We start from the raw sequence: 26357 nt of genomic DNA on the forward strand, positions 1-26357 counted from the left end.
GAAAAGATGAAGGTCTGATGTTCAAGGTTCCACTACCCACACAGCTCAGAGATTCTGGATTTTCAAGCAACTCTTAATCTGTAATTGTATTCCAGTACTACACAATTTCAAACATCATCAACAACAAAAGGATTTCTTTATAAATAAAACAGTTGATGCTTGTTTATTGTCTTCAATCATTAGCACCTGCCCATCTCAAAATGCCATACCTAACCTGTAACTGAAAACAACATTTTCCCCCAAAGTTCGGATAATGAGTTTTGCCCCTGCTGAACACAGGCCTGGTTTTCCCAGGAACCGAAATGGGGCTGCACCTCCCGACAACAATATTGGATATTGGCCCCAATTCTAAAACATCATCATTTGCGCAATTCCTTCTATCCTATTTTGCACATTTCTCAACATTTTGCACATACCTTAGCATTTGTGCTACAAAGACTTTGCACTTGGATAACACTCTGCTTAACACCTCTGAACCCTGCTTTAAAGGCATGGAGACTTGGAAATAACTGATTCCACAAATGTAGCATTAGAGCAATAATTTATATAGAACCTTTCATCCTGCCTGGCACATGATTGTTTCTTTTCACTCTAGAATTGACTCTCTGAGCCCTCCAAGCATGAGTCTGTTCTGGTAAGTAACAGAAGACCTAAAAATACAGACATATATGAGAGTCCTTTTGTATGTTATACTAAATAAATACAGCCCTCTGAGGTAAAGGGCAGCAACCACCTTTCATCACATTACATATCAAGGGAGGGATGATTGTAGTTACGGATATAAAGTTTGCTTCCTTATCTTAAAAACATGCCACATGAAGTTTTCGGTGTATCCCATATGAAAACTAACCATGCAGGAATCATCATGGTCTTCATTTTTATCTGACTCAAAAGAGAAAATCCAAAATGGACCTTCTCAACTGTGAATCTTTGGTTCCACACAGTCTTAAATAGAAAATGCAGAGCACTGTCTCCTTCGGCTGTTTCAGCCTCCCAATAGGCGGGTGGATGAGAAGCTCTGAGGTATTTGTGTATCTAATGAGGCTTTTGACATTGTTCAGAGAATTTGCAAAGGGAAATACTAAAATTGCTGGACGACAGCTGTGACGGCACTGCGTTTTATGGCTCAGTACTGCGCAGTGCTAAGCACCCTCGTAGAGGCTGAGAATTCTTCAGTCTCGATGTCTTTCCTGACACTTGAAGGCCTTCAAATCCTTCCGCGTTTGAAATGTCTTGTAGTCTCTTCTGGCATTGGCAGAATGTGAAATCCCACCTCACAAAGCTTGCCTGCCTTACACATTAACCAGAAAGGATCATTCCAGAAGTATGCACCAAGGAACAGTTTAGTCAATGTGAAGCAGTCGCTTCCTGATGACGCACAAATGCTTTTTGCTTGCAACTCAGAAAGGGCATGGGCCTTTTTATAGGTTCATTGCTTAGCATTTGCAGTGCCTCAGTTCAGCAAAGAATATAACTTGGAAGTGTTTTCAGAGGAAGAGGTGGATGGCTCTGAAGAGGATACTCTGTATTTTCCTGCAAAGCAAAGCAAAGTGATTAGACATGAAGACAAACAGTGTGAGACATGTTGATGGTGACAAATAAGAAGAATTAAGAGACACAAATCCTGATGACCCCAGAGGCCTTGACTTGCCCTGCAGCCCTGATGCTAGTTTCCATTTCTGGGTTACGGCAGTGCCAGAGAATAAAAAACTCCGTATGTCTGGTAGCACAGGCTAGAGCTGTCAGTTTGATCTGAGGATGCTGTCATAGGGTTGTAATTTACCCATACAAATGGAACAGCTGAATGGTTCTTCTTGAGCATAGGGGACCATTTAGAAAATATATTATTCAGATGAGTCCCAGCTCCCTCCCTCCTGTGACCACAAAGCTCTTAAGTGAGATGCACAAAGCAAGTCCACGAGGTGATAGAATGGGAATTTCAGGCACAGCAGCATGGGAGACAGTTGTAAGCCAGCCTCGTTCCTGTCATGGGAGGCTTTTTATACCCGGGTAGTGTGCTCACATAAACTTTCAGTAGCAGAGTCAGGGACTAACTTCTCATTCCAGTATGTAACTAACTCATAGCCAGATTCTTAAAAAGCAGTTGCTTACCTCCTATTAACCTACTTTATATCCCACCCTTTGACAAAACTTACTGCCTACTCTGAGCAACAGTTGAACACAAAGACCATACATTCAGGAATTAAGTTACTCATATTTTATTACTGCTTCTTGTAAAACAAAGTCATATCTGTAATGGTGGCCTCCATAAAATAACTACCAGGGAACCTTTGAATACCTACAGCTATAGTTCCAGGGTGGTAGGGAGTACAGGAACACAAAACTTACGAGCACTGTGTCATGAGATCACGTGAGATGATTTGAGTTATTATGATTCCTCCATACTAGAAAATGAAACTGCTACTTATGGATGCATGGATGGAGGAACAGATAGATAGACAGTGAGATAGAAACACCCTGGAAATTAGAAGTCAGGCAACCCCCCTTTTTCAACTTCAGGAGAAATACATCATCACCTACCTGTTCTGCCGCATAAGTTGTTAAAAGTTCTTGAAAATGGATAGCTCATAGAGAACATTGGAGTGACCAGCATAAGAGAGGTTGACTGAAAGAGAGAAATTACTTTTTGTTAAAAACATTGGATTTTTCTCTATAGTCACATTTAGGGGAAAAATAGGCAGAGTAAAATGTTGATCAGCACTATAAGCAGCCCAAAAAGGGACATCATACATTCTCATGTTTATGATGGCAGTGAAAGTGATAAACTACAGGACAAAAGAAATAAACAAAACAGGCTTTATTTAACTGTTGACCAGGGAGCACGGCTTTGTTTTCAGAGTCTGTTCTGCCAGACAGCACACAATTTTAGTCCCTCATCTGAGGGAGAATATCCATAAAGGTATCCAGGAAAAAAAAATGTAATTTTTATGCTTTTGTGAGTGGTCATAAAAGGCCAATAAACTGAGGTAATCAGAGGCAAATTTTACTTGATCCACTAGAGGGCAATCGAATACAGTTTTGTACAGTCCAGATGGGCAGGAAGAAAGGGGGCTTTTGCTACTGGAAATAAAGGAAGTTTCTCCTTTGGTTCTGAAATGATTCCATCAGGTTTGAGAATGTAATGGTATTCCTGAAAGAGATATGTGTAAAAAAAAAGTTTGGAAAACAAACCTCTGTTCAGTTCTTTGCTGTTCATTAGTTATAATGCTGTGTGAAATATTAGTTCTGTGCACTGTCACCCAGTTCATAATGTGATAGAGGAAGAATGTAAATAAACTGTGTTTAAAAAGTTTGATGAAAGATTTTGACCGTGCTTTGTTTGTTCCTTATCAGCAGAACAGCCAAGACAAACAAGAACACTGCCTGGGGCACTCTGAACAGCATCAAACAGTTGAAAGTGTCTGGCCTAGAAGATTTTGCTAAAAGAAATTCAGAATTGAAGCCTGTGACTTAACAAGTGACTCGACTCTATTCTTCAAGGAGGGAATAAAGGAACTTCAATGCTTATTTTTATTTGATACTTGTACTGTTTATTCTGGGTTGGGAATGACTTAATTCAGCTTCCTGGGAAAAAGGACTTATTCCCACAGTCCAAATAGCACCATATCCAGCAGTTGCCATTTTCAAACCACAGATACAGAACGGCACTTTAAAATGCATTAGCAAATGTTCCTAGCTCCAAATTTCCAGCACTTACATTCCTACAGAAATAGCTGGATACTTAGAGTGACAGTTAAAAATAAAATACATATATAGGAAAAAAAAATAGGTGGATGATTCTGGAAGGTCCCAGACCAAGTGTAGTGAGGCAGAGTTTTTATCATCCCTGCCTCATGCTGACACAGAGCCTCGATGTGACAAAACACTGAGGCACCCCAAAAATTCACTGCTACTGTGCCTTGTTCCAAGGCTGCCTCCTCTGGGTCCCTCTTGAGGGGCCATATGGTGCAGAGTCCAATACTATTTAACATCTTCTTCAATGATTTAGACAATGGGAAAAAGTGCACCCTCGTCAGGTGTGCAAATATAATACAAAGCTAGAAGTGATTGATATAGCAGATAGTTGTACTGTCATTTAGAGCGACCTTGATGGATGGGAGAAATGGGCTGATAGGAATGTCCTGAAGGTCAGCAAAGGGACCTTCAGGTCTAGTCATGTCCCTGGGGAGGAGTAACCCCAGGTACCAGCACAGACTGGGGACTGACTGGTTGGAAAACAGCTTGGCAGAAAAGCCCCTAGGGGCACTTGGTGAATAGGTTGACCATGAGCTAGCCCTCGAGACAAAGCAAGCCAACAGCCTGCTGTGCTCCACTGGGGTAAGTGTTGCCAGCAGAACCTCTTTTCTAGAGTCTTTAGGACATGCGTTCTCATTTGATACTGGAATTAGCACAGAAAGGATTTCCTGGCTCTGTGTGCATCTGTACAATGTGTCCCATTCTGGGCTCACCAGTAGCAGACAGACATGGACATACTGGATTGAGTCCAGCAAAGGACCATGAGGATGTTTAGAGGGCTTGGAGCATCTGGAGCATACAAGGAGAAGATGAGAGAGCTGGACTTGTTAAGACCAGAGGAGAGAAGGCTCTGGTGGTCTTGTGTGTGTAAATACCTGATGCGGGATTAAAGAATGTGAAGTCAAGACTCTTTGCCAGTGGTGACTAGTGAAAGAACAAGAGGCAATGGATACAAAACAAGCATTTCTGCTTCAATATAACAGAAAATATTTTTCCTGTGAAGGTGTTGGAAGAGGTTGCCCAGAGAGGTTGTGGAGTGTCCATCCTTGGAGATATTCAAAGTCTGACTGGACATGGTTCTGAGCAACCTGCTCTTGTTGACTCTGCCCTGAGCATGAGGTTGGGCTAGATGATCTCCAGAGGCACCAACCTCAGCAATTCTGTGAATCTGTGGTAGCTGGGATGACTAGAGCCAATGCTGTCCCCCACAACTGAGAGTCACAGAATCACTGAGATTGGAAGGGACCTCTAGAGATCATCTAGTCCAACTCTCCTGCTCAAGCAGGGACACCTAGAGCACGTTGCACAGGGTCGTATCCAGGAAGGTTTTGAATAAAAAAGTCTAGCCATGGTTTCCTTCATTTCTTAGGGACTACATACCTTTTTATCTTCACAATGTCATTCTTCCAAGCCAGCTTTGCAATTCTTTAGTAATCCATCTAGAGGCTCTTCTAAATAAGCCCGGATACCAGCCTAAACTCTCATCATGCAATACAGATGCAAATATTTCCCACCATTTTCTCTTTCCAAGCCAAGTCCCAGTGGTTAAATTCTGATACCCTCATCCCTGACCCAGCCTGGAGTGGATTCTTTGGTGCTGGGTCATCAGTGCAAAGGTATAAAATGAAACCAGAAAGAGGGAAGAGAACACACTGATGGGCAGCAAGGGTGGTGAACCCAGATGTAATGAGATGAAACTAAGAAAGGCTAAAGGAGATTCACTGACACAAAAACTGAAGTAAAGAAGGCAGTGGAATAATTTCCCAGGTGAAAGCCCTGCCAAGTTAGAGTATACCATAGCACTCACAAATTTATTGCAAAGGGATGAGCAAGAGATGGCTCATAGATTTACAGGTGATGAGGGTGGAGGAAATCATTGCAATCCCTGCTCTACTATCAGAATAACAGATGTTAATTATTCTTTGGGAGCTAATGTGATAGGGCTTTCATCTTTCATTTTTTTTTACTTTTCAGCTGTATGGTGAAACATGGAGTTAAATGTATTGCAATGTAGAATACTCAGAAATATCCAAATTCTTGTAGCCTTCTTGAGACAGTGTTTTTTTTATTTATTTTTTCCCCTCTTGGCTGAAACATTTATGTATTCTGTGTCTGACAATGTGACTCCCTTCTGTGGGAAGTGATGGCAGTGCTGAAGTAGAGGTGAACATGTCTCTACTAGAAGCAGAAAGACAATGAAAGATGGACACAGTTTTGACATGAGATTTCTGCTTTCTCCCATCCCCTCTTTTCATCATGATTTGAAGTCCCGTCAGTTAGAGTCTGCATCCATTCCTGCCCGTATCTTGGTAAGACGGAAGGCAATTTACCAACAAGTTCTCTTTGCATTTATGGTATCGTTGCAAATATTAACAGTGCCACTGAAATTTTCTGATTTTTCTAACTTAAGAAAATTTTCAATTACTTTTTTTTCTTGGATTTTAGCATTTATTTTATATATTGCTTGTGATTGAATATCTCCCAAACTCCTCTCATTTTTGAACCATAGCTGAAAGAACTTTGAAAAGGGAGAGAAATAGCATTTTTGTAGTTATATTGTTAATTTCTCTGACCAGTCTTTCACTGACCAATTCTCATAAAGAATTAATAAAGTGCATTTGTCTATAAAGATACTAGAAATATGTTAAACTATTAAAAGTAATTAAGAAGTACATTTGTAGGGAAAGGATTTAACCTTTGTTTGCTGTGAACTCCATCTGGACAGTGAATTCCTCTTCAACAAGGCTTCTTGTATCTAATTGTTCAAAAAAAGTCAGTCAGTAAATACAGCGATTATGTTCAAATTTCAATTATATCTTTCATGCAGTATAAATAGTAGTTTGAATTCTTACCTTCTTGTCCCAGAGAGTCCCAAACACCAAAATGAATAATCCCTGGGGGACAGATAGTTACATTCAGTCCTTGATGTCATCAACATTTTAAGTGCAGTTCCTCATGGCTATCATCTCAAACATCGTCCATGTTGACTATTTAAACTCTGATGTCTTTGATAGAGGACCTTTTTCTTATTGCATCTCACTTACTTACTTACTTTACATACAACTGATGTGGTAGAGATCTCCAGGCATAGCCTTTGACATATCTGGACTTCAGAAATGACAGAGGTAGTTTCCTAGTGCTAAGCATACTTAGTAGGATAGACTTTCCTGGGACTTTCCTAGACTTTCATGATCTACTTGTGCCCCCAAGGTAAGCTAGAAGGCTCACAATATAAAAAAGGCAGGTGAGTTTGATCTGAAACATGCAATTTTAAAACCATCCTTAAGAGACAGAGTAGATATAGCCATAGTATCCATAAAAAATCCTTTTATATCTGGATACTAGTGGCCAGTTAAATATGCTATTATGAAAATCTTACTGATTGAAAGCAATCAATTATCTGGATTTCAGTTAGTAATCCTTTTTTTTTTTTTTTTCTTAGTATTGTTCCACTGGTTTTGGTGACTTTCCTGTTCTTTATACTCCCTCATTACTTTAACCTGCAAGAGCATCCTCTGATACTTGTAGATGCAAGGAGAACAGAAATGCTGAAGCTTGCCCACCTGTAGGGTTATTTTTCTAATCTTTGGGATGCAAGTCATCTCAAAGCAACTGGCAAGGTCAGAAATGGTGTTAGCTTTATTTGTAAGACTCATCTGTGAAGGCAGCTGAGAACACACAGTGCTGCTAGATTGGGTTTCCCAAAGAGCCCTTTGGGAATAAGAATGTGTAAGACAAACCTGAACTTTTCCAAACTGTGTTTATTCTCCCCAAGCACAGCACTGTAGAAATGTTAGTACATGTTAAATGATTATAGAGAAAACAAGACCATGCACAAGTGTAACTCACCTGAAAAGAATTGAGCAAAGCAAAGAGAATGTGGAATGCCCGAGAGCTGCTTCTGACGATGGTGGCAAAGCCAAATCCCCAGGTGAGGCCTAATAGTGGTGTCAGGATGGCCACGCTTTTGCCAATTTGAATCAAAGAGCTCCTCTCTTGCTTGTTTGTCCTGTCTCCAATGGTTGGCCTCAGTATTTTTATTATGACGACCGCAGTGATGAACAGATTAATGACCACAATGATCAGGACAGGTATGACAAAGGCCAAGAGAGCCTTGCTGCCTGTCCACTTGAGCCAGCAGACTTCATTTCTGGTGTAATCGTTCCTTGGCAGAGTGACAGCGATGGTGATGACTGCAATGACTAAAGGGCATCCATATCCCAGGCAGAATGCCACTGCTTTCTGAGCAGTCTTGCTTGGGTTGTGTAAGATGAAGATCAATCGGTAGAAAAGAATGAGGCCCAGGCTGAGCATCCAGAAAAAGACACTGAGGTAGAATAAATGGACGAAAAAGGTGACCGCTATACAGAGACCCTTATTGTAATGAGCGGAAGCGGTGGCAAGAAACCAAATATCAGCAAGTAGGAGTGACATAGCTATGTTGAGTATACAGACATGGCGCATATAGGAGGTCGTGTTGTTCGTCACGTATTTCCAGACTAAGGATTCAATTATAATGCAGACCACCAAACTCAAGATGGAAATGGCCAGGCCAGTGTAAGTAATATAATCTTCAGGGCTTCCCTGATGGGGTTCATCAGGTGACATCAGAATTGAAAATGATGTCAAGTGACTGCAGGAGCAAATGACATCATTTGCTGTCTCCGTGGGTGTGCAACCACTACTGTTCCATTCTCCACTGCTATCGGCACCAAAGCTCCAAAACGCGCACTGCGGATCCTTTAGGGAAGTATCTTTCTTTGCAAAAGTCATATTAATGGAGATGCTGTGGCTTCTATTTCTGCTCACAGTTGTTGTTAGCAGTAAGCCATTCACAAACATGGAGTTACTCTGGGGCAAAATATGTCCAAGGGTTGAGTAGACCACACTGACAATGGTTGAGTTTTGTGGCAGAGTCTCGACTTCAGCTTCATTTATTAGCACATTAACTGTGAGGTTTTCTTTACTGGTGAAGATCTTACTATAGTCTTCCTTGCTGTTTTCTGTCACTACTATGCCGTCTAGTTGAACGGTGTCTGTTTTTACAGAAGGAATGGTATTATTAACGGGTTGGAGTTGCTCTGAAAATCTTTCTACTGAATGCAGTAACAAAGAACTTTTATGTGGCTGTTGTTTAGCCAGTGTTTCCCAAGTTCCTATTCTGGAATTGTTAACAATCGTGTCCACTGTAGAGAGGAAATTCTGTAATGACAGCAAAGTAATGGTGTTATTGAAAACTGGTGATATTTTCTGTGTTGTACTAGAATTGCCTTTTGAAAAACCCCATCATTTCCTCTTTTTCCCAAGCCATAGGAAACCTTCAGTCACTATCCCTCTGCATGGTCTATTTTCAAGCCAAGTTTTTGAAAAATTAAGCTGCTTGGCTTTTCTTGGCATATTATTTACTATTTCTCTTCTCCAGCATTCTGTCTGAGTTCTCAGTCTGTGTTCTATCCTTGATTCCTCTGTCTCTCATTTAGGGTTCTGCAGCTACAAAACTTCAAGTCTTCTGGCACGTTTCTGTTCAGAAAAGCAGTTCTGTTCTTCTCAACCTCACATTTAAGGCTTTCAAGAATTTCTGAGGTATGTTCTTCCATTTTTTGCTACACTCAGTTGATTTTCCTCAATTCATCGTGGCCCCTGATATTAACCCTCCTCATGTTTATTTTAACCTTTTCCTTTTTCGTATTCATGCTCCTAGGCCATCATTCTTTTCCCTTTCTTCAGATGTTTAGTGCCAGAGACATTTATGGAACCCTGGAACATTTCTATTTGCTAAGTATATAGTAGTTTCTCCTCCCAGTGCTTAAATCCTTTTCTCCTATCTCGTGCATAGACTCATGCATAGGTCTTCATCTTTTTTTTTTTTTTAATATGCTCTTCTGTTTCTTTCTGTCATTTCATCTCATTCCCTTAGTTCCCACCTTTTCATGACTCTTAAACCATTAGTTTATTTGAGGAGAATTTCTTTGTCTGTGGCATGGAGTCCAAAGGGCTTGGTAAGTTTTGATAAGACTTAAATAAAACCTTACTGTAACAGTGGCTGTGTCTGCATATGCTGGGATGTTGGAGACCAAATCTAGGATGGTAACAACTGCAGCTAGGTTTGCAGAATGATTTAGTGCACTTTGTTCTGCTGCTGTATTTCTCTGAAGGTCCTCAAGATATTGAGGCAGGTTTGCTCTTCCATTGGGATCATTGACCAAAGCCTGGAATAGAAGATAACACATTACATATATGCAATTTATTTAGAGTTTGATCCTCCATAATGGCTATATCTGTACTCGTAAAATAAACAGAAGCTGGCCCATGCTAGTCATGCTGATTGTATTGAGCCCACTGTCCCTCCAGCATGGGGTGGCCGGACTGCCTGTTGAGAATGGTCTCCTGTCTGTGCTATCTCCTAGGCTGTTTCTGGGAATTACTGAGGAGAAAATAGTTGGCCTTGGCCCAAACCATACCAGGGTGTAGCCTAGGAAAGCGTTAAGATAATAAATGATCGAGTAGCTATACCTCTGCTTGGGTCTTTGCTATGTCTGATTTACTAAAATAAACCTCAGCCCCAAAGCCTCAGCCCAGCACGTATCTGGGAAGTGCAGTGACCAAGGGGACTTGCTAAAAAGGACCTGCCCATAGGCTTGGCCAGTGGCTCCTGGTTGTCCATACTGCCTCACTGCTAGTGCACTCACTGGCATGGCTTGTGCCAACTCACACTGGCAATTCCTGAGCATGGCTCAGAGGCCGGGAATTTTTCCCAGTGGACACTATGAATAAGGTCGTCTTGTCTGAGGGATAGGACAGAAAGACTCATAGATGTTACCTCAGCACCCAGAAGCAAGTTGTTTATTGGTACAGAAAGGCAGTCGTTTCTGGCAACCACCCAGGAGCTGCTGATACACTTGTATGTTACATTGCCTCGGTTGAAGCCATCCGCACTGTTTAACTCCGTGCACGGCTTCGTTATTTCGGAGCCTGCTTCTCCAACGCCCAAACTGCCTGAGCACTGAACTTTTCCTGTATTGAGAAAAAGAGAGATGTAAAACTGAGAAACAAAGGTATACCTCTCATCAGAACCAAAGTTGAGAGATCTTTAGCATTGAAACTCCAGCTTAGTATCTCTTGGTAGCTCTTCATCTTTGGTAACTAAGACTTTTGAGTGTGTGTATATCCTGGAAGCTGGATTTTTTTCATAACTACCAAGCCTTTGCTACTCTCCATAATAAGAGTGCACATATTTATATCCTCAAATCTTCCTCTGAAGTCCGAGCATGAACTTTCTTGAAGATTAGGAAGCTTTTCTTTGGGCACTTCAAAATGTATGCTCATTTACCTTAACACCTGCTGATTCTGTTAGGTACCAGAAGCAACATACTTGAAACTGTATTTTTTTTCAGATGAAACAAAAGCAAGAAGCAAAACCTCTTCAATAAAATAAAATAAAATAAAATAAAATAAAATAAAATAAAATAAAATAAAATAAAATAAAATAAAATCCTTTAAAATTCCCAGTCCATTTTTTTTGGAATCATAAAATTCAAAAAGAATATTGAGTCAAACCCCTTGTTTTGAAGTACTGAACCAAGACCAAAAAACTGCCCAAACTTTTAGAATTTGTCTATTAGATTATATTGGAAAATGGAGTTGTAGATGGGATTATATTGATCACCATGGGAACTGTAATTCTTTTTATTTACATGGACATCTCTACCCAAGGGTTATCTTACCCCGTTAAGGGACTCAGTGCTGCTGCAGCACTAACAGTAAATTCATTTAGACCTTGCTAGTGAGGCCTCAGCACCTTTTTCATGAACTCTGACTCTTACAAATAATCTAATCAGTTCTGGTTAAGTTAGTCATACCATTAAGTAGCTGCTGAAGAAGTAAATAAAGTGTTTGCAGTCTGATCTTAATGCACACTGTGTTTATTGTTAAAGATGGTGAAATCTGGCCAAATATATTTGAATCCATGATAGGCAGCACTGTTTATACAGTGGAAAAAAACAATTTCTGCACCATGTCTTTTTTTTTTTTTTAATTCAGAATAAGAAGCTCTGATCGGAACAAAACTTACCATTAAAACTGGATTTAAGAATGTTGAATAATAATTACCCAGTGTTTTCTACAGAGTGGACTGAACCTGGGCCTGCCCAGGTCTCTGCAGCATTTTGAGGAAGTTAGTTGCCTCTCTTGTGTCTAAGGTGGGTACTCTCTCCCACAGCCTGGCCTGAGCTAGGCAACTTCTTCCTGAGGCACCACAGTCTTTTACCCTTGCTAAACTGTTGGTGCAAGCTGAGATGTTTATGGACAGGGGAGTAGGTGCCCAACCGACATGGGAGACAGAACCCAGTGGAGCTGCTAGCACCAGGGGGAGTAGGAACAGAAGATGACCGAGCTATGAAAGCTCAGGAACACATTGGACCACTGTCAAATACAGTGAAAACATTATTATTCTTTCAAGTTTCTGCAAACCCCCTTCTTTCCTCTGTATTTCATTTTCTTCTGTTGAAAAAGAGACAAAATATTCTTGGCTAACACAAATTTGCTCCTGTTACATATCACGAGTAATGTATTTATGGCCTCTAAATGGTAGCATTTTCTTACCAGATAGTGGTGTCAGTGTTATGCTGTTACTCGTGACTTCATCTCTAACGAGATTAACGAATTTACAATATGCCTGGAAGGAAGCTGTGTTGCTGTCTGTTTTTGATGCTGTGTAATTGTACATTATGTAATAGCACAACAAATTTCCTTCTTCCTCTTTTTCTGCATGGAAAAAATGAGATAGGTTAATACAGGCTTGGAGGTCAGTCAGCTGACAGAGAGCGAAGAGCTTCTGTAAAACTTCTTTTTTCTTTGTATCCTAGAGGAAAGGAGATTCTCTTTATGGAGAGTCTGTATATGCTGATCTGTCTGTTGCTGATTTACTAAAATTACTAAAAAGTTTTAAAATTCATTTAGACAGTAAATCTTGTGGCAGCCACTGTGTGATCAGCGTCCTTTTCCATTGTTGGTGTATGAGCAAATCCTGCCCAAACCATCTTATTATGCAGGAACTAAAATTTGCCATAGAAACACCTCTGGTGAATGGTCTTGCTGCTTCTGCTTCTATCACAGACATTCAATTTATGCTAAGATATATATATATTTTTTCTTCTGTTAATACATGATTCTTTCAAACTCCAGATCTGCCCTGCACTCCCATTGCTTTACAGTGTGTCTGAGGATCTCTGATTACAACTTCTTCCAAAGGGATCCAGGCATTTTTTCTTAGAAACCCAGAAATCAAGTCTCAACTTGCCTTATAGTTCATCCTTGTTGCTTTTGTACTGCTACATGTGCGTTTGTTTGTTATGTGTGTGTGTAGGGGGAGGTTGAGATAGTTTAGGTGTCTCTTCTATGCTCTTTTCTAGCCTAGTTATCTTGTAAGACACTTGACACCTTCCAGCATATTAGACATGCCAAAGAAGCGGCAGAACAGCTCCAAATTTAAAACATAGAATCCTAGGCTTTTGCACTGTTAATTCTATGTTACCCATATCCTTGATGAATATAGGATAGTTCTCTGAATTGCTTTCTAGTACATTATTCTACATTTGTTTCATGAACTGATCTCCTTCATAGGTAACATTTTCTCCATAATGAATTCAGAAAATATGAGAATGGAAGATAAAAGTAAATATACAGAATTTACCAATTTCTAATCTGAACAGTGCTGAGGATGCTTATTCTCACTGCCTGGTTAAGGACATCAAATTTACTCATATCTATATTTATCGCTACTGCAGTTGACTTTAATATTCCTCTAGTTAATGTTAGCCATTCTCCCCAGGCCCTGCAGCCACCCTTAAGGAAATAGTATTTTCTTCTGTTTTAATATGCTTGAGAGTCCGTGCAGGTGATCATAATAGCAGTAAGTATGAAATGGCTACCAGGACTCCACAGAAAGCAAACAAACAAACCTTGAGACACTAAAATAAATTATTCAGAAATACATAAGTAATGCCAAGGTGAGTAAAAGTCACGGGTGAGAATAAAGAAGGATTCTAAAAATATCTGTAAAACATTCTGTTTTAAATTAAAAAATCATATTTTGACTGATTCTGCATAGGTCAGAGTAAAAATCTGATGCTTTCTGATGATTGGTAGTAAGGAGAATGGGCTAACAGACAGTAGTAAAACAGGAAGGAACTGGACATGAGTAAGGGTGAAAAGGAAAATAATGTGTAAACCCCAATCATGTGAAAAACGGTTATTAACTCAGTAATTGTGGAGATCATAAAAAGTGATCTATAGACTAGGGTTGTGACACTCAATGTAACTGTTAATGCAACAAGTTTATAGTCACTTACCCGCTTGAAATTCATCTTGTTGAACCACAAATGTGACATTATAACTTTCACTAGCTTTAGCATTTATGCAGCAGTTTAGGCGCTGTGACACAGAGCTGTGTACAAACGCCGTGATGGGGTCTAGCAGGATGTTCTGCTTCAGAGGCAAGGGAACAACTACGACTGTCGTGTTGGCAGAACTGTTCATGTTCTTCTGGGAGAACGTGCAGATGTAGGTGCCTGGAAGCAAGGACACAAGAACGGTCTCAGACAACAGAAGAGTATCTCAGCTTTTGCCTGGTCATGAGTCCCAGTTCTGAACAAGGACAGTGTTGTGGGCAGCATCATGCCTTGCTGTCCTCCAGCAGTTTTGATTTTAATTCTTTTATTTCCTGTGGCTAGGCATCACAGTAATTTGCTGGACTAAGGATACTGTAAATGATCTGGTATGGGGAATTCATTGCCTTTGTAGTCTACACAAACTGTATTTACTCACCGTTCCAGTCCTCAGTGGCAGTATTCACACTGAGCACAGATTTGGCTGGGATTTTACTGCTGCTGATATACGCAGCAAAGTCTATGGTTGTCACATAATTTCCACGCTGGATTTCCCAGATGACACTGTCATAATTGCTCACGTCACTTGTGCATGTTAGATTAAATGATTTTCCCGCAGAAACAAATGTTTTTATGCTTGGAGTTATGGTTACATTTGCTGAGATGACAGAAAATAAATGACATGTTATTGACAGTCACTCATTATAGGCAGTCATTTGCTAATGGCATGTGCCACAGATGCCACCTGGGCATCACAGAGCTTATGGTTGGTGTTACATGATGCTTACCTGCTCGGAAATATGTCACACTGATATTTTGACTGGTGCTTGCACCATGTCCAGTTTGCAGCTCACACGTGTACGTTGTCACTGTACCCGACTTCTCAGGTGGACACAGCAACGCGTTGACTTGGAGCTGGTATTCAGTGCAGTTTCCAGTGAAACTGGAGACTCCTGCAGTGAAATAAACAATCCTTGAGGGGCTATGGATGTCCCAAAATACCCAGGCTCTGAAAATCACAAGCAATCACAGTAGCTAAGAAAAACCCTCTGGGTTTCTATGTAATCTTTGGTAGCGTGGTACTTTTAGCTCATCAGTGCTGATATCCACGTACATCCGTGCTAAAATCCATCCCCTTTACTCTGGCAACACTTACAGTGGTCTCCAAAGGCCAGAAACCCAAGTCATCCCAGGACGGAGCACCTACTGCCAAAACCAATCTCATTGAAAACAACAGAATTGCTCGGATGTCTCAGGATGTCAAAATGGAGAATGTTGTGGTTCAGGCCTAATCTTATTGCCTATCATATTTAGGATAAGTAAGATAAGTAAAATATGAGGAAATACAGCAGATTTTAAGGTCATCTTACTTTGAAATAAACATTGTGAGTATCTTCACAGACATTCAACTTTAAATCTGAAGAGTGCAGGTTTAGCTATAAGGGGACAGAACTGCTAAAGTTATCCCATGCTAAAACTGAGTGTGTATCTGGTTTAAGAGCAAGATTCGTGGATGAAAACCTGGCCACAATGAATCTAGAACCAAACAGCTGATTATACGATTTAATCCTTTCTTTCAGCAAAAATTCCGGCACAACCCTTATCTGTGCTCTGCAGAAATGACTGCATGCATGAACTTCGAAGATTTTCTCTCATTTTGCTATCCTACTTTCTGCTGAAGTTTCATTTATACCAGTTAATAATAAACAGTTAATCTATAGCCATAAAATGTTTAGGAGTCCAGTAGGGCAGTAGATGTTTTATGACCATGCTTTATAGGCATTTATGATGGTTTCTATTCTTCCTATCTTGTAATCGTCTCTAGCACATTGTTCTTGGAGCTGTATTAACTCTTTATGAGTTATAAAAGAGGCCTTACGGGAAACCTGACTGAATAATCATGTAGTAGATTGCAACTACCCATGGAGAGGGAAACTCTGGAGACTCTGGAAACTCTTTTTGTTATGTTGGAGGTGTGTTGTATCACCTGCCCCTTTGGTTGTCAGATCTTGTACGTGGTACCCAGAGGCCTTCGCAAACCACAGGTGATTCTGGAGCTATTCCTAGAGGCTGATCTTTGCTCTCAAGACTAGAAAGTGCAAAAATAAGCTTTTTTGAAAAGCTCAGTATGGTGCTGGTCTGGTTAGAGGCTTCCAACCAAGATGGCACAATTTTAAGCAGCGGCATTTGCACAAATATGCCCCAAATCAGACTGAGATCAAGAGAGCACGAGTGAAACACAGTCTTCCCCTTTGGAGTGCATACCCAATATTCATCGTATACCCTGGTCTTTTCTGGGGAGCTGCTGCCCAATAAAAGGAGAAGAACAAACAAACCAGGTAGGCTAAAGGCAATCTTTTGCTAATCTTACCTGTAATATTGATAGGTCCATTTACTTTCCAGTCACCAGTTAGTGATGGTACTTGTCTGTCAATACAGCAGAACAGCAAAGGACTGTTTGTCTCCATCTCAGGACTGTTACAGGTAACCTCAATGTCATTTAAGTGTGAAATGATGTGTAGTGAAGAGACATCTATTACTTTTGTGGCCTTATATCTCAGGTTGTAGAATGGACCACTCATTGTGAAAACACACATATAGGAACCTGTAAAGCATAGGCAGTATCTGAGAAAATGTTTTACCATCGTTCTGTCTAAATGTAGAGTTAGGAACTGGAAACCATTTCCTCTTCCAGTTTTCACAACTCCCATCACATTGCAACACAATGTGACTGTACTGACTGCAGTGACTGCTATTGCTAGTCATTGTTTTCTCTCAGATCTGCTTAAAATCTAGCTGATGTGGTATTTGGGGTCTGAATCCAGGTGGTAGCAACATGTCATGCTAATAAAATAGTAGGACTGTGCAAAAGGTATAGGGAATGAGTGAGAGAGAGGTGCATAAGATAGAATCCACAAGAGCTGGCAATCAGCGTGTAGCTGCCTACTGTCCTCGGGGGTACTGTTAAAGAGAACAAGGCTGGTGCTTTTTTATGCATCTATCCCCTGAGTGCAGAATGGGTGCCTTTGAAACAGGCATTCAGAGCCCTTCCTCCTCACTTTAGGCACACAATTTTTTGGCTTCATCACTCTTCACAGTAGCGGGGAAACCAAGATTCAGACCGTCCTTCATCAGAGGAGGTCTGAACCCAAAACTCCCACCTCCCAAATGGCACAGACTATCCTGCATTGTAGCACACAGGCTTTTTGAAGTCAGATGTAAAATTCATCGTCCAAATTCAGGAACATATACAGAATACAAATACAAAAATCATAAGGAACACTATAATTTTCCATTTGAGTCTAGGGAAGTGTAGTCACTGCATTTTTTTTAACATATATACACAAAACTACTCACACTAGAGATTTCATATGCTATTTCGACAAGAGAAAAAATCATACCAGAGTCCATCGCAGTAACTTCAGTTATTTTAAGAATTGACTCTGAGGTACTTTGCGTAACTTGTATCGTCAGTGAATGCCGGTTGCTGTCTGAGATGTTCTGACCAGAATGATACCAGGTCACATTCTCGGTAGCTATATTTGTCTTACAAATCAATGTTATTGTATCCCCTTCAAAAATATCCACGGGATTCACGGTGAAGTTTGTCTGATCTGGGAAGATGAAGAAGCACCATTCAGTATTATTGTCATTCAGCTCACGTCTTTATGGCATCTTTCATCTCATGGGAATCATAGGTGTTTCACAGCTTATATATATACTCATCATCATTTACATAGACCATCTCTGGTGTGAGATATGTCATTTTTCCATGACAGATTCTTCTACTGTCTTTGTCAGCCATAGATCCCAGAAGTATCACCAGCACTACTTTGTAAGTAGAAAAACTGGGAAGAGAAATAACCAGGTTGAGGTAATTCTCTAAGTTTAGGACAGACAGTCCAGTGCTCAGAGCATGGAGAGTACAGCACTTTCCAGGGCAGTTGGTCAAGCTACTGAAGTGTGGCAGATCCTCCAACATCAGCATGGAAATGTGCCAAGGGAACCAGGAGGAACCCACTCTTATGTAAAGTGAAAGAGATTTATTGATTTGTTTAAAGAAGAGGGAAATGTTGGCAGTCTGATAACGCTAAGGGTTGTCACAGTTCTTGAAGTGAGCTCGCACCATTTTTGAAGGATCAGTACCAAGTTATCAATAGTATAAAAGGCAGCTGCATGGATAAGTTTAGCACTTCCAAAGAAAATGTCAAAGAGAAATATCAAGAAAGCTTTAAACTTACTTGTTATTTCTGTAGTAAAGGAGTTGGGGATTAGCCTGTACGATGTATCTAGAAGTTGTGGTACATATCTGTTAGAATCTTCTATCTGTTTGAAGGTTGCTGATGCTGCTTTTACTTCATAGTCCACAGAAACACTTCCAGACCTGAGCAGGTACGAGAATAAGAGAAGGACCAGAAATAAACAAACTTGTATATTAATGAATTTATTTATTGTGGTGACTCGTCTTGCATGACTAGGAATATGTGAGCCCATGAAGGCTCCTCCTGTGACATAAGACTTGCTCTGGTGTGCAAGAAGTTTGTGCTACTTCTTTACTCCAAGTCAGGACACTCATAAGGGCCATCTCCTTGGCCTGAATGCCTACTTCTAGTAAACTTCCCTTAGAAATCCTAAATTGCAGATGTATTTAAATGTATGTCGACTTAAGTAATGTCTCTTGTATCGACATCCAGAGCCAATTTACTAATTCATCTTCCTGATGGCCTTGGGAGATATTCCTATAATTTATACCCTTTTGTCTTTTGGATGGAATTTGCCCTTTTCAGAAAGCCCATGAAAGTCTTTGATCCAGCTGAAGAGTTATTATGTTACATGAACTTTTGCACAGCAGTAACTTCTAACACATTTTCATGCTAATATCTGTGTTTTCCTTTGCTTCTGTTGTACTACTATTCATTGGATATGTAACAGTACAGTTCTAAACACAGTAAATATAGTTTTTGTTGATCTAACTGAGTCTCATTCAGAAGACAGGACAAAAAGATGCCTATTCCAGAAGAAAGAAATTGCTTCCTTACCTGAAACTGGTTACTGTTGCTGATACAAAGCCTGGTAAACATGTGTAGCTCTCATTAAACTGCAAAAAAAGATATATTATATGGCATGAGTCCTCTATATCTTACTCCAAGCTGCTTAAAATAAGAATAGAATAGAATTCTAAAATTGAAATCTAGAACTGAATAGAATTCAACATGGACATAATTAAAAGTATGTAGCATATAAATGCTGGTATAATAGGCCTTCTGCCTTTCATTGGGATAAATTTGTCCTGATAGTCTCATTCTATATTCATATTGCTTGCATGGGGACTTAAACTGGGACCAATATAGTGAAAATTTTAATGCTTTTTTATATAAAATATTCCTAAATACTTCCCTGACTATTGGCATATTAAAATGAATGGGAATGATGTTAATGTCTTCCAGCGCAGACTAGTTTTGACCCTCTTCATAGTTGCCACTGCTACTTGCTTCACAGCTCCCCACTGGGACACAGACAGGACACACTATTTTTCAGATAAGACACTGATACTTAGGATAAATTCCATATTTCTGAGGTGAGTAGGTGCCTTTGGGAATGGGAAAAAAATCTTTACCGCTTTTTCAAGGTCAGCCTTGTATTTTTTGTATAATTCAGAAGAAGAATCCATGAGATCATTTGAAAAGCCTGTGTCGAGTTTGACTGAAATATTTATTACAAGGGGTTCTTCCATACCACAAGAGTCTGTAAAGAAAGAATAAAAATGAATGTATAATTAAAAATGATAATTTCAGAGTCATTTCTTGGCTTTTTGTTCTAACATAATCCACTTTCTATTCAAGCCCAAATCTTACAACTTGCTCCGATTCAAGTGTATGACAGGATTCTCCCAACTGCCTTTATCTGAGAGATCTGGTGTCTGCTAGATGTCTGTGCTCCTTTAGTTGATGCAAAGCTGTAGATACTTCCAGCATGTGATACATTCAGAAGGTGGTAGACAGCTTTCCTAAAATAGTTGAATTGTCACTAAAGATTTCCAGTTGTAGAGGGTTTAGCTGACTGACCAGATGATCAGCTTCCACATGGCTAAAATTAGATGGGACAAATCTCCTCTATAGGACCAGACTATGTTCCATTGAAATGAATGAAAAAATCCTCAGTGATTTCACTGAAATTTTGAGTCAAGACTTATCAATGAGCACAACAGAAGGCAAAATGCTTAGAAAACTATGAGAATTTTCTGAGCTGGAGCCATTTAAGGACATGTCCATACCATGCAATGGAGTATGGGGTTTGCCCTGGACTGAAGAGACAACAGGTCTGTGCAGTGAATGCTCCGCACTGGCAAGCCTAAATGCCCAGTTACTAGCCAAATTCCTAAAAAATCATGGGCAGCCTGGGATGAGAGTCAGGAAATAAACAAAAGATAAGGTTGTTTGTTTGTTTTGTTCCGTCTGTTGTAAGAATTAAGACACGATTAGGTCACATTTTTAAGTTCCTCTATTGAAAGTTTGAGGACACAAATCTTGCTTTGCTTAGCAGAAGCTGAAAGTCTCAGGGAAGCGAGTGAGGTGGGACTCCAGCATGGACATTAGGTATTTCTAGTACCTGGCTCAAGGTGGTCTCACATCGCAATGTGAAATAAGAGCTCCAGAGCATCTCTGCAGACTTTGCACGTTATTTCTTCTAACAAGCATGTAGGTTCTACACTGATGCTATTCAGCACTGTTTCTCCTTACCTGCTGTCAGAGGCTCACAGTACGGCCCGTAGAAAGGCAGTTGCTTGATGTAGCTGCAGGACTGTGTGGGTGCTAGACTGGCAGCAGAGCAAGTTATCAAGTCACCACAAACTGATCTGGGCCAAGCATATCCGCTTTCGCAGGAGCAACAGCTCTTGTTCTCCCCGGTGGGATGACAAACTAGCATAAGACAGAAAGAGAAACATATGAGAATGCCAAATGCGGCATAACATATTGCATTATATATATTTACCTTGCTGTATTTTTGTGCCAGTGATTTTAAGTAACTGTTGCCTTTCTTGTGTGTTGAGTTAGTTGATGCAAGCATGATGATCTGATGCCTTGCAAGTCTTACCATACTAATCATGAAACACTAACCAAATAGACTTGTGCAAGGATATGTCTGATCAATTATCTTTAAATGTTACATGAATGAAAATGTGAAGCTTGATCCTAAAAATTTCCCTTGCATATTGGCCAACACCATATGATAGTTGCAAGGCTGGATATTTAATCTATTGCCTGGGCTAAAAGCAAACATCATATATGCTTTTTAAGTTTGTAATAACAGCCTTCAAAAGTATTTGTGGTCTTGATGGCTGGTGAGATGCTGTGTCATTCTGTATCTTGATATCTTGTGTGATGATTATGTATTGGCATCTGAGTGCTGCATGAGATAAGGCAACATTCTCAGGAAGTTCTTTGAAAACAAACATTCTCTAATCATAAACTCCTTTTCACTGTAAGTTTTTCTGTTCTTGATATGCTATTGGCTCCTCAAATAAATTTAACTGTCAAGGAAGCAGAATAAAATATTAACAAAACATTTTTTTTCACATTGCATGTGATCCTGAAGGCCCTTAAAGTAGCAGTTTGCATGTTGTTTTGAGAACTGATAGACATTTCCTTTCACTGGTCTCAGTCCAGTGATAAGAAAGCACAAAACATCCACTCCTCTCCTGTTGTAAATACTTGGTGTGTTTATATGTACCCTATGATTTTTTTTTAATTATGTGGATATGATGTTGCAAAATGACAGCTTGGATAATAAAATATGTCCAATATCTTGACTTGTAAGAATAAGTTAGAGAGTTGCATTGGGAAAAGATGGCATCCCATGATGCCTGTCCTTACTGGGGACAGAGTAGAACCTCTTATAGTAATTTACATTCCAAATGCAAGTCTGAGGGCAGTGAACAGTCTGATAATTGCTGTTACAGATTCCTGAAACTTTAAAGTAGCTCAGACTATGAGTTATTCAAACTGAAGCAAAATCCTTTGGCTTAGCATCTCACACACTCTGTTTCGTACTTAAAAAAAAGAACTCAAGGCTACTCCTAACGCCAATGTTATTTAAAAAGAAGCAGCAGGGATGCAGATGACACAGCCTGATGCTATGCTGTGTGCTGAAGCTTTGGTCCCGAGCCTTTCAGTAGGCGGCAGAGACAGCTCAGTTTTGCTGACATCTAAGTGTGGTGGGTGGTAAAGATGGGAGAGATCAAATGCTGACAAACAAGCATGTTTACCAGAATGCAAGAAAAACAACCAACTCACCTGTTGTAACATTGATGCTTGAAACCGTCATCTCTACATTTGAAACATTTGCTGTAACCGGAAGACTAAGGTTCCTGAAATACTCTTTCACTGGCTCCAGAAAGGATGAGTCGTTAAGGCTTACTTCAATGTCAATGGTATACTCCAGAGCAGGCAAGTCAAAAGTAATCACTGAAAAAGAAATTGGATGAGACTGCAAAACTATGTGTTAGAGTAAATCATAAGCTGATACCTTGCAGGTCAACATTTGAGCTCTTTGTTGCTGTTTAGTGTTAGCTGAATGTAATATTCTGCTTCCCATTTCCTAATCAGTAGATGTTCCGCACATGTGTCCTATCTGTTGCTTCTTTGACAGAAACAAAACAAAACGACAACGAAACAAAACAAAAAAGATTTCTTTGGACTCAGACCAATAGGGAATTGATATAAGTGGTAATATGCAGAGAAAAGCTGCCTCATCCCTCTCACCTTCAACTCAGCAAACAGATAGGTTGTCCGCTGTAGACTGGAGCCATATGGGATTATCATGTGAATTTGTCTTGCCAAAAATCCTTTTTTTCTGCACCATGTATTTCATCTTGCAGAGAAAGCTCTGCTTATATATTTCAATCTCTGACCTGCTAAATGTTTCCACCACTGTAGTCTCTGCCTTTATTTACTCCCTTTTTCTGATGACAATCCACTATTACCTCCCCCTTTTTGATGACAATCTGCTGGAGATATGCTGTCCCCGGTAGTCATTTCATCCAAGGTTTGCTAGAATCTGTTCTGATACCATCCATTTGTGCACATACCATTTCGCTTCTGCCTTTCCCACTCCGAGTGGAAATGTTCCTCTTCTAGGGTACTGTCAATCTGGCGGAGAAGGCAAAAGAAAGTTTTAGTCTTGCTATCATGACAGAAACAGTGAAGAAAATACAGGCATAAATAAGAATGCTCCCTCTGCTCTTCTCCTCCCACTCATCCTCTTTAAATAGAATATTTATATCTTCCAAGTGGGGATATGTTAAGCAGCAGCTAAGGAGTGTACTGAGCTTGCATCTGCCTCTTTGCATATCTGCACAAGGTGAAATGCTGGAGCTTAGTAGGAACTCTGCAGCTAAGCCACAAACTGCCCACAGAGCTGCCTGGGCAGGGAGAGCCCTCTGGCACCTTTGCAAACCACTCTGGGTGCATCTGCCCCTTCTCTCCACTCTGTCCCCTTTGCACTCCATTTGGGAAGATCTGTGTGGGATCCCTATGGTGCTGCCCTGGTGTAGTTCTTCCTGAGATAAGATATTGCTTGTGGTATCTGGGGGAAATGAGTTCTGCTCAGTCTTCTCCACTCAGTTCCACTCAGAGAACTCATGTTGCCCTTTGCTGTCCTCTTTTCCCTGAAATTCCAGCTCCAAAGCAGCAAAACCAGATGCAGGAGGAGTGGGAAGAGGATTGAAATGCCTTGGCTCCAGCTCAGACGTTAGGACAAATAACTATTTTCTGGGCCACTACTAGCACAGGATTATGTGGGATTGGTGGCAGTGGTGGCACAGAGTGAGTGGGTTCATGTAAGATGCGGCCAAATGAGATGCAGACCATCTTATTTTTTAGAAATACACTAAAAACAAACTGGCACCATTGTTAGAAATAAAGGCTAAAGAACAAGCAGACACAGGCAGGAATTTGAAGCTTTGCCAGTTTCTTCAACCCTACTGAAATCTTTATTTACAGAAAGGGTGAATAGCTTGGCAACTCATAAGTCATCTCTTTACATAAAGGAACCATCTGGTGTGTGATTACAGTTGGACTTCATATCACAGTTGTTCTGGCAGTGGAAATCCCAAGGAGTGTTGGCATTTTTGGATGGCCAGGGGTGCTACTTTTCACCTTGCTCAGAGGTCAGCTGAAATAATTGTTAAAAATAAAAAGCCCTCTGTGATCTACTTCTTCCTCCAGGTTTGGTCTGGGTGATTTCCTCTTCTAGTTGTCCTCCCAAGCAACTGCAGAGTGTTTTTATGTTGTTAAATACTTAACACCATATTCACACCAGTAAGTAATGACTCATTTGTAGGGTGTATCATGGCTCAGTGATGCTAGGAAATAAGTGATTGTCTTTTTCATGAAAATGCCTAAGTGCTGAGTTGGAAGCACTTTGAAAACCCAGAACAAACAAGATACTTGGTCCCTATTAACCATCCACAGTAGGACAGGCTGTGCTGCAGGAACCAGTCTTAGTTTGCCAAGGAGGGTGGAATCACAATGTGAGGAGTTCCCATCTTCCTCATCGCTTCTCCTTGACTGTTTTCAGCCTGACTAAAAGAAGCTCATTGTCCACCCAGATGTGCTGACACAACTGTAGCAGGATGCCATGAACCACAGTAGGGAAGGAATGCAGCTTACAAATGTTTTATTTTTGCAGTTGTCTTCTGTTAAGTCCACTGAGGGGACTTAGGGGTCCTGCATTGCTAGAGCCTGAACACAGATGCAGTGGGGACCATTTTGACTTGAAAGGATTTATAATGCAGAAGCATTTTCTGGTCTAATAACTGTGATAGACTAGAAAATGGTAGATTTGTAGACTAACTTTCTTTAATAGACTATGAAATTATATTGAGCCAGTCAGTTCTTTTGTTCCTCTTTCATCCTTTCTAGTTAGGACTTTTTGTGTAGAAATTGTCTTCTATCAAACCCATTTACAGCACTGAACACAAACGGATTTCCATTATACAGAATACTGGTATGAATCATTATCACAGAAAGATTATTGGAAAAGTAGGAAACTGGAGTCAAGTCTGGGTCCAACCTCAGCATCTCAAAAACAAGGTCAGTCAGGAGCAGTGTTTTATTCTCGCGTGTTCAAGACATCAGTGAGATTCCTGTCACCTTCACGTAAGCATCTCCATACCTGCACTGGTTGTATCAACCCCCCCACTTCTAAGCAAGATTCATTTGTCCTGTTCTGGGTCATTGTCATAGGATGGTGAATCCCATTCAGGAGCGCTGTCCACATAACTTAGCTAGGCTTAACTCAGGGAAGAGCAATTAAAAACCCTTGCAAATTAACATGATGAGGAAACAGAAATTTTGCTCAGTTGTCTTTGGAAAGTGGGAAGAAGAGCTCAATTCTTGGCTTACCCTGGCTTATCCATTTATACCTTTGGGGAAAATTTTAGCACCTCAGTTTCACTACCTGATCTTATACTGACTTCCTTTAAGATTTTGTTCATGTATAAGAGAATTATGGCAGCATGGTCATTATAAGCAGAAATCAAGTAAAAACCAGGGATGCTGAGAAAGATACTCACTTCATATTGGATGAATGGGTCGAAGTCCAAGTCCTGTGATGTATAGCACCTTTCTGCAACAAGTAGAAATAAGCAGCAAAGAGCTGCAGTACCCCAAGATGGCATTTTGTTCAGTATCTTTGCTGCACAGCCTGAAAACAAAATACAGCAGAAAGATCAGGAGATTTTCAGTTGACTCACACAGTAGGAAGCATCAGCACACTCTACAAAAATTGTATTTTCATAGTATTTCATTATGCATAGGCTATTTGCTCTGTACAAGATATAACATGGAACAAGATCTATAATTATTCCCCTTCCAGTCTCATCAGAGTGTTTCTCTCATATCACTTTTTTTTTTTTTCATGTGGCTATGCCCACCCAAAATGGAGAGAGAAATAAAGGACTTGGAGAAAGCAGAGTCCAAGCAGATTTCTAACAGTGTCAGCAGAGGTGACAAAATTCCTCTCCCATGATAAAAGTTGATTTTGGCTTTGCAAATATTTCTCTCAGGAGCACTTAGCAGATGCACAGACAGAACACAGGGAAATACTCAAAAGTGTTGCTGTTATTGAGGATCTGCTCCACTGCAGCAGGGAGAGCTCTGCTTCCCACAACCTTGCGTTGTGGAGAGGGCTGCACTAACACTGTGGGCTCAGTCA

The 26357-nt window shown here is 40.3% G+C and overlaps 1 protein-coding gene across 1 annotated transcript; it reads right to left on the reverse strand.

Annotated features, from left to right (window-relative positions):
• Positions 1 to 524: 524 nt before the first annotated feature.
• ADGRF5 (adhesion G protein-coupled receptor F5) lies at positions 525 to 25839 on the reverse strand. The gene is made up of 20 exons (XM_088520126.1): positions 25717 to 25839; positions 23230 to 23290; positions 22436 to 22606; positions 20882 to 21061; positions 19759 to 19886; positions 19181 to 19239; positions 18383 to 18525; positions 17543 to 17755; positions 16513 to 16746; positions 14930 to 15094; positions 14581 to 14799; positions 14106 to 14324; positions 12358 to 12519; positions 10577 to 10764; positions 9789 to 9965; positions 7606 to 8958; positions 6609 to 6650; positions 6452 to 6511; positions 2542 to 2626; positions 525 to 1533 (listed from the first exon to the last, which is right to left on the reverse strand). Exons 1-20 carry the CDS (start codon positions 25819 to 25821, stop codon positions 1454 to 1456), a joined length of 4044 nt encoding a protein of 1347 aa, XP_088376252.1. The 5' UTR covers positions 25822 to 25839; the 3' UTR covers positions 525 to 1453.
• Positions 25840 to 26357: the final 518 nt, after the last annotated feature.

Source organism: Tinamus guttatus, unplaced genomic scaffold, assembly GCF_059628265.1.
Source record: "Tinamus guttatus ecotype Peru unplaced genomic scaffold, ASM5962826v1 Tinamus_guttatus_pri_ptg000080l, whole genome shotgun sequence".
In the NCBI taxonomy this organism is placed as follows: Eukaryota; Metazoa; Chordata; class Aves; order Tinamiformes; family Tinamidae; genus Tinamus; species Tinamus guttatus.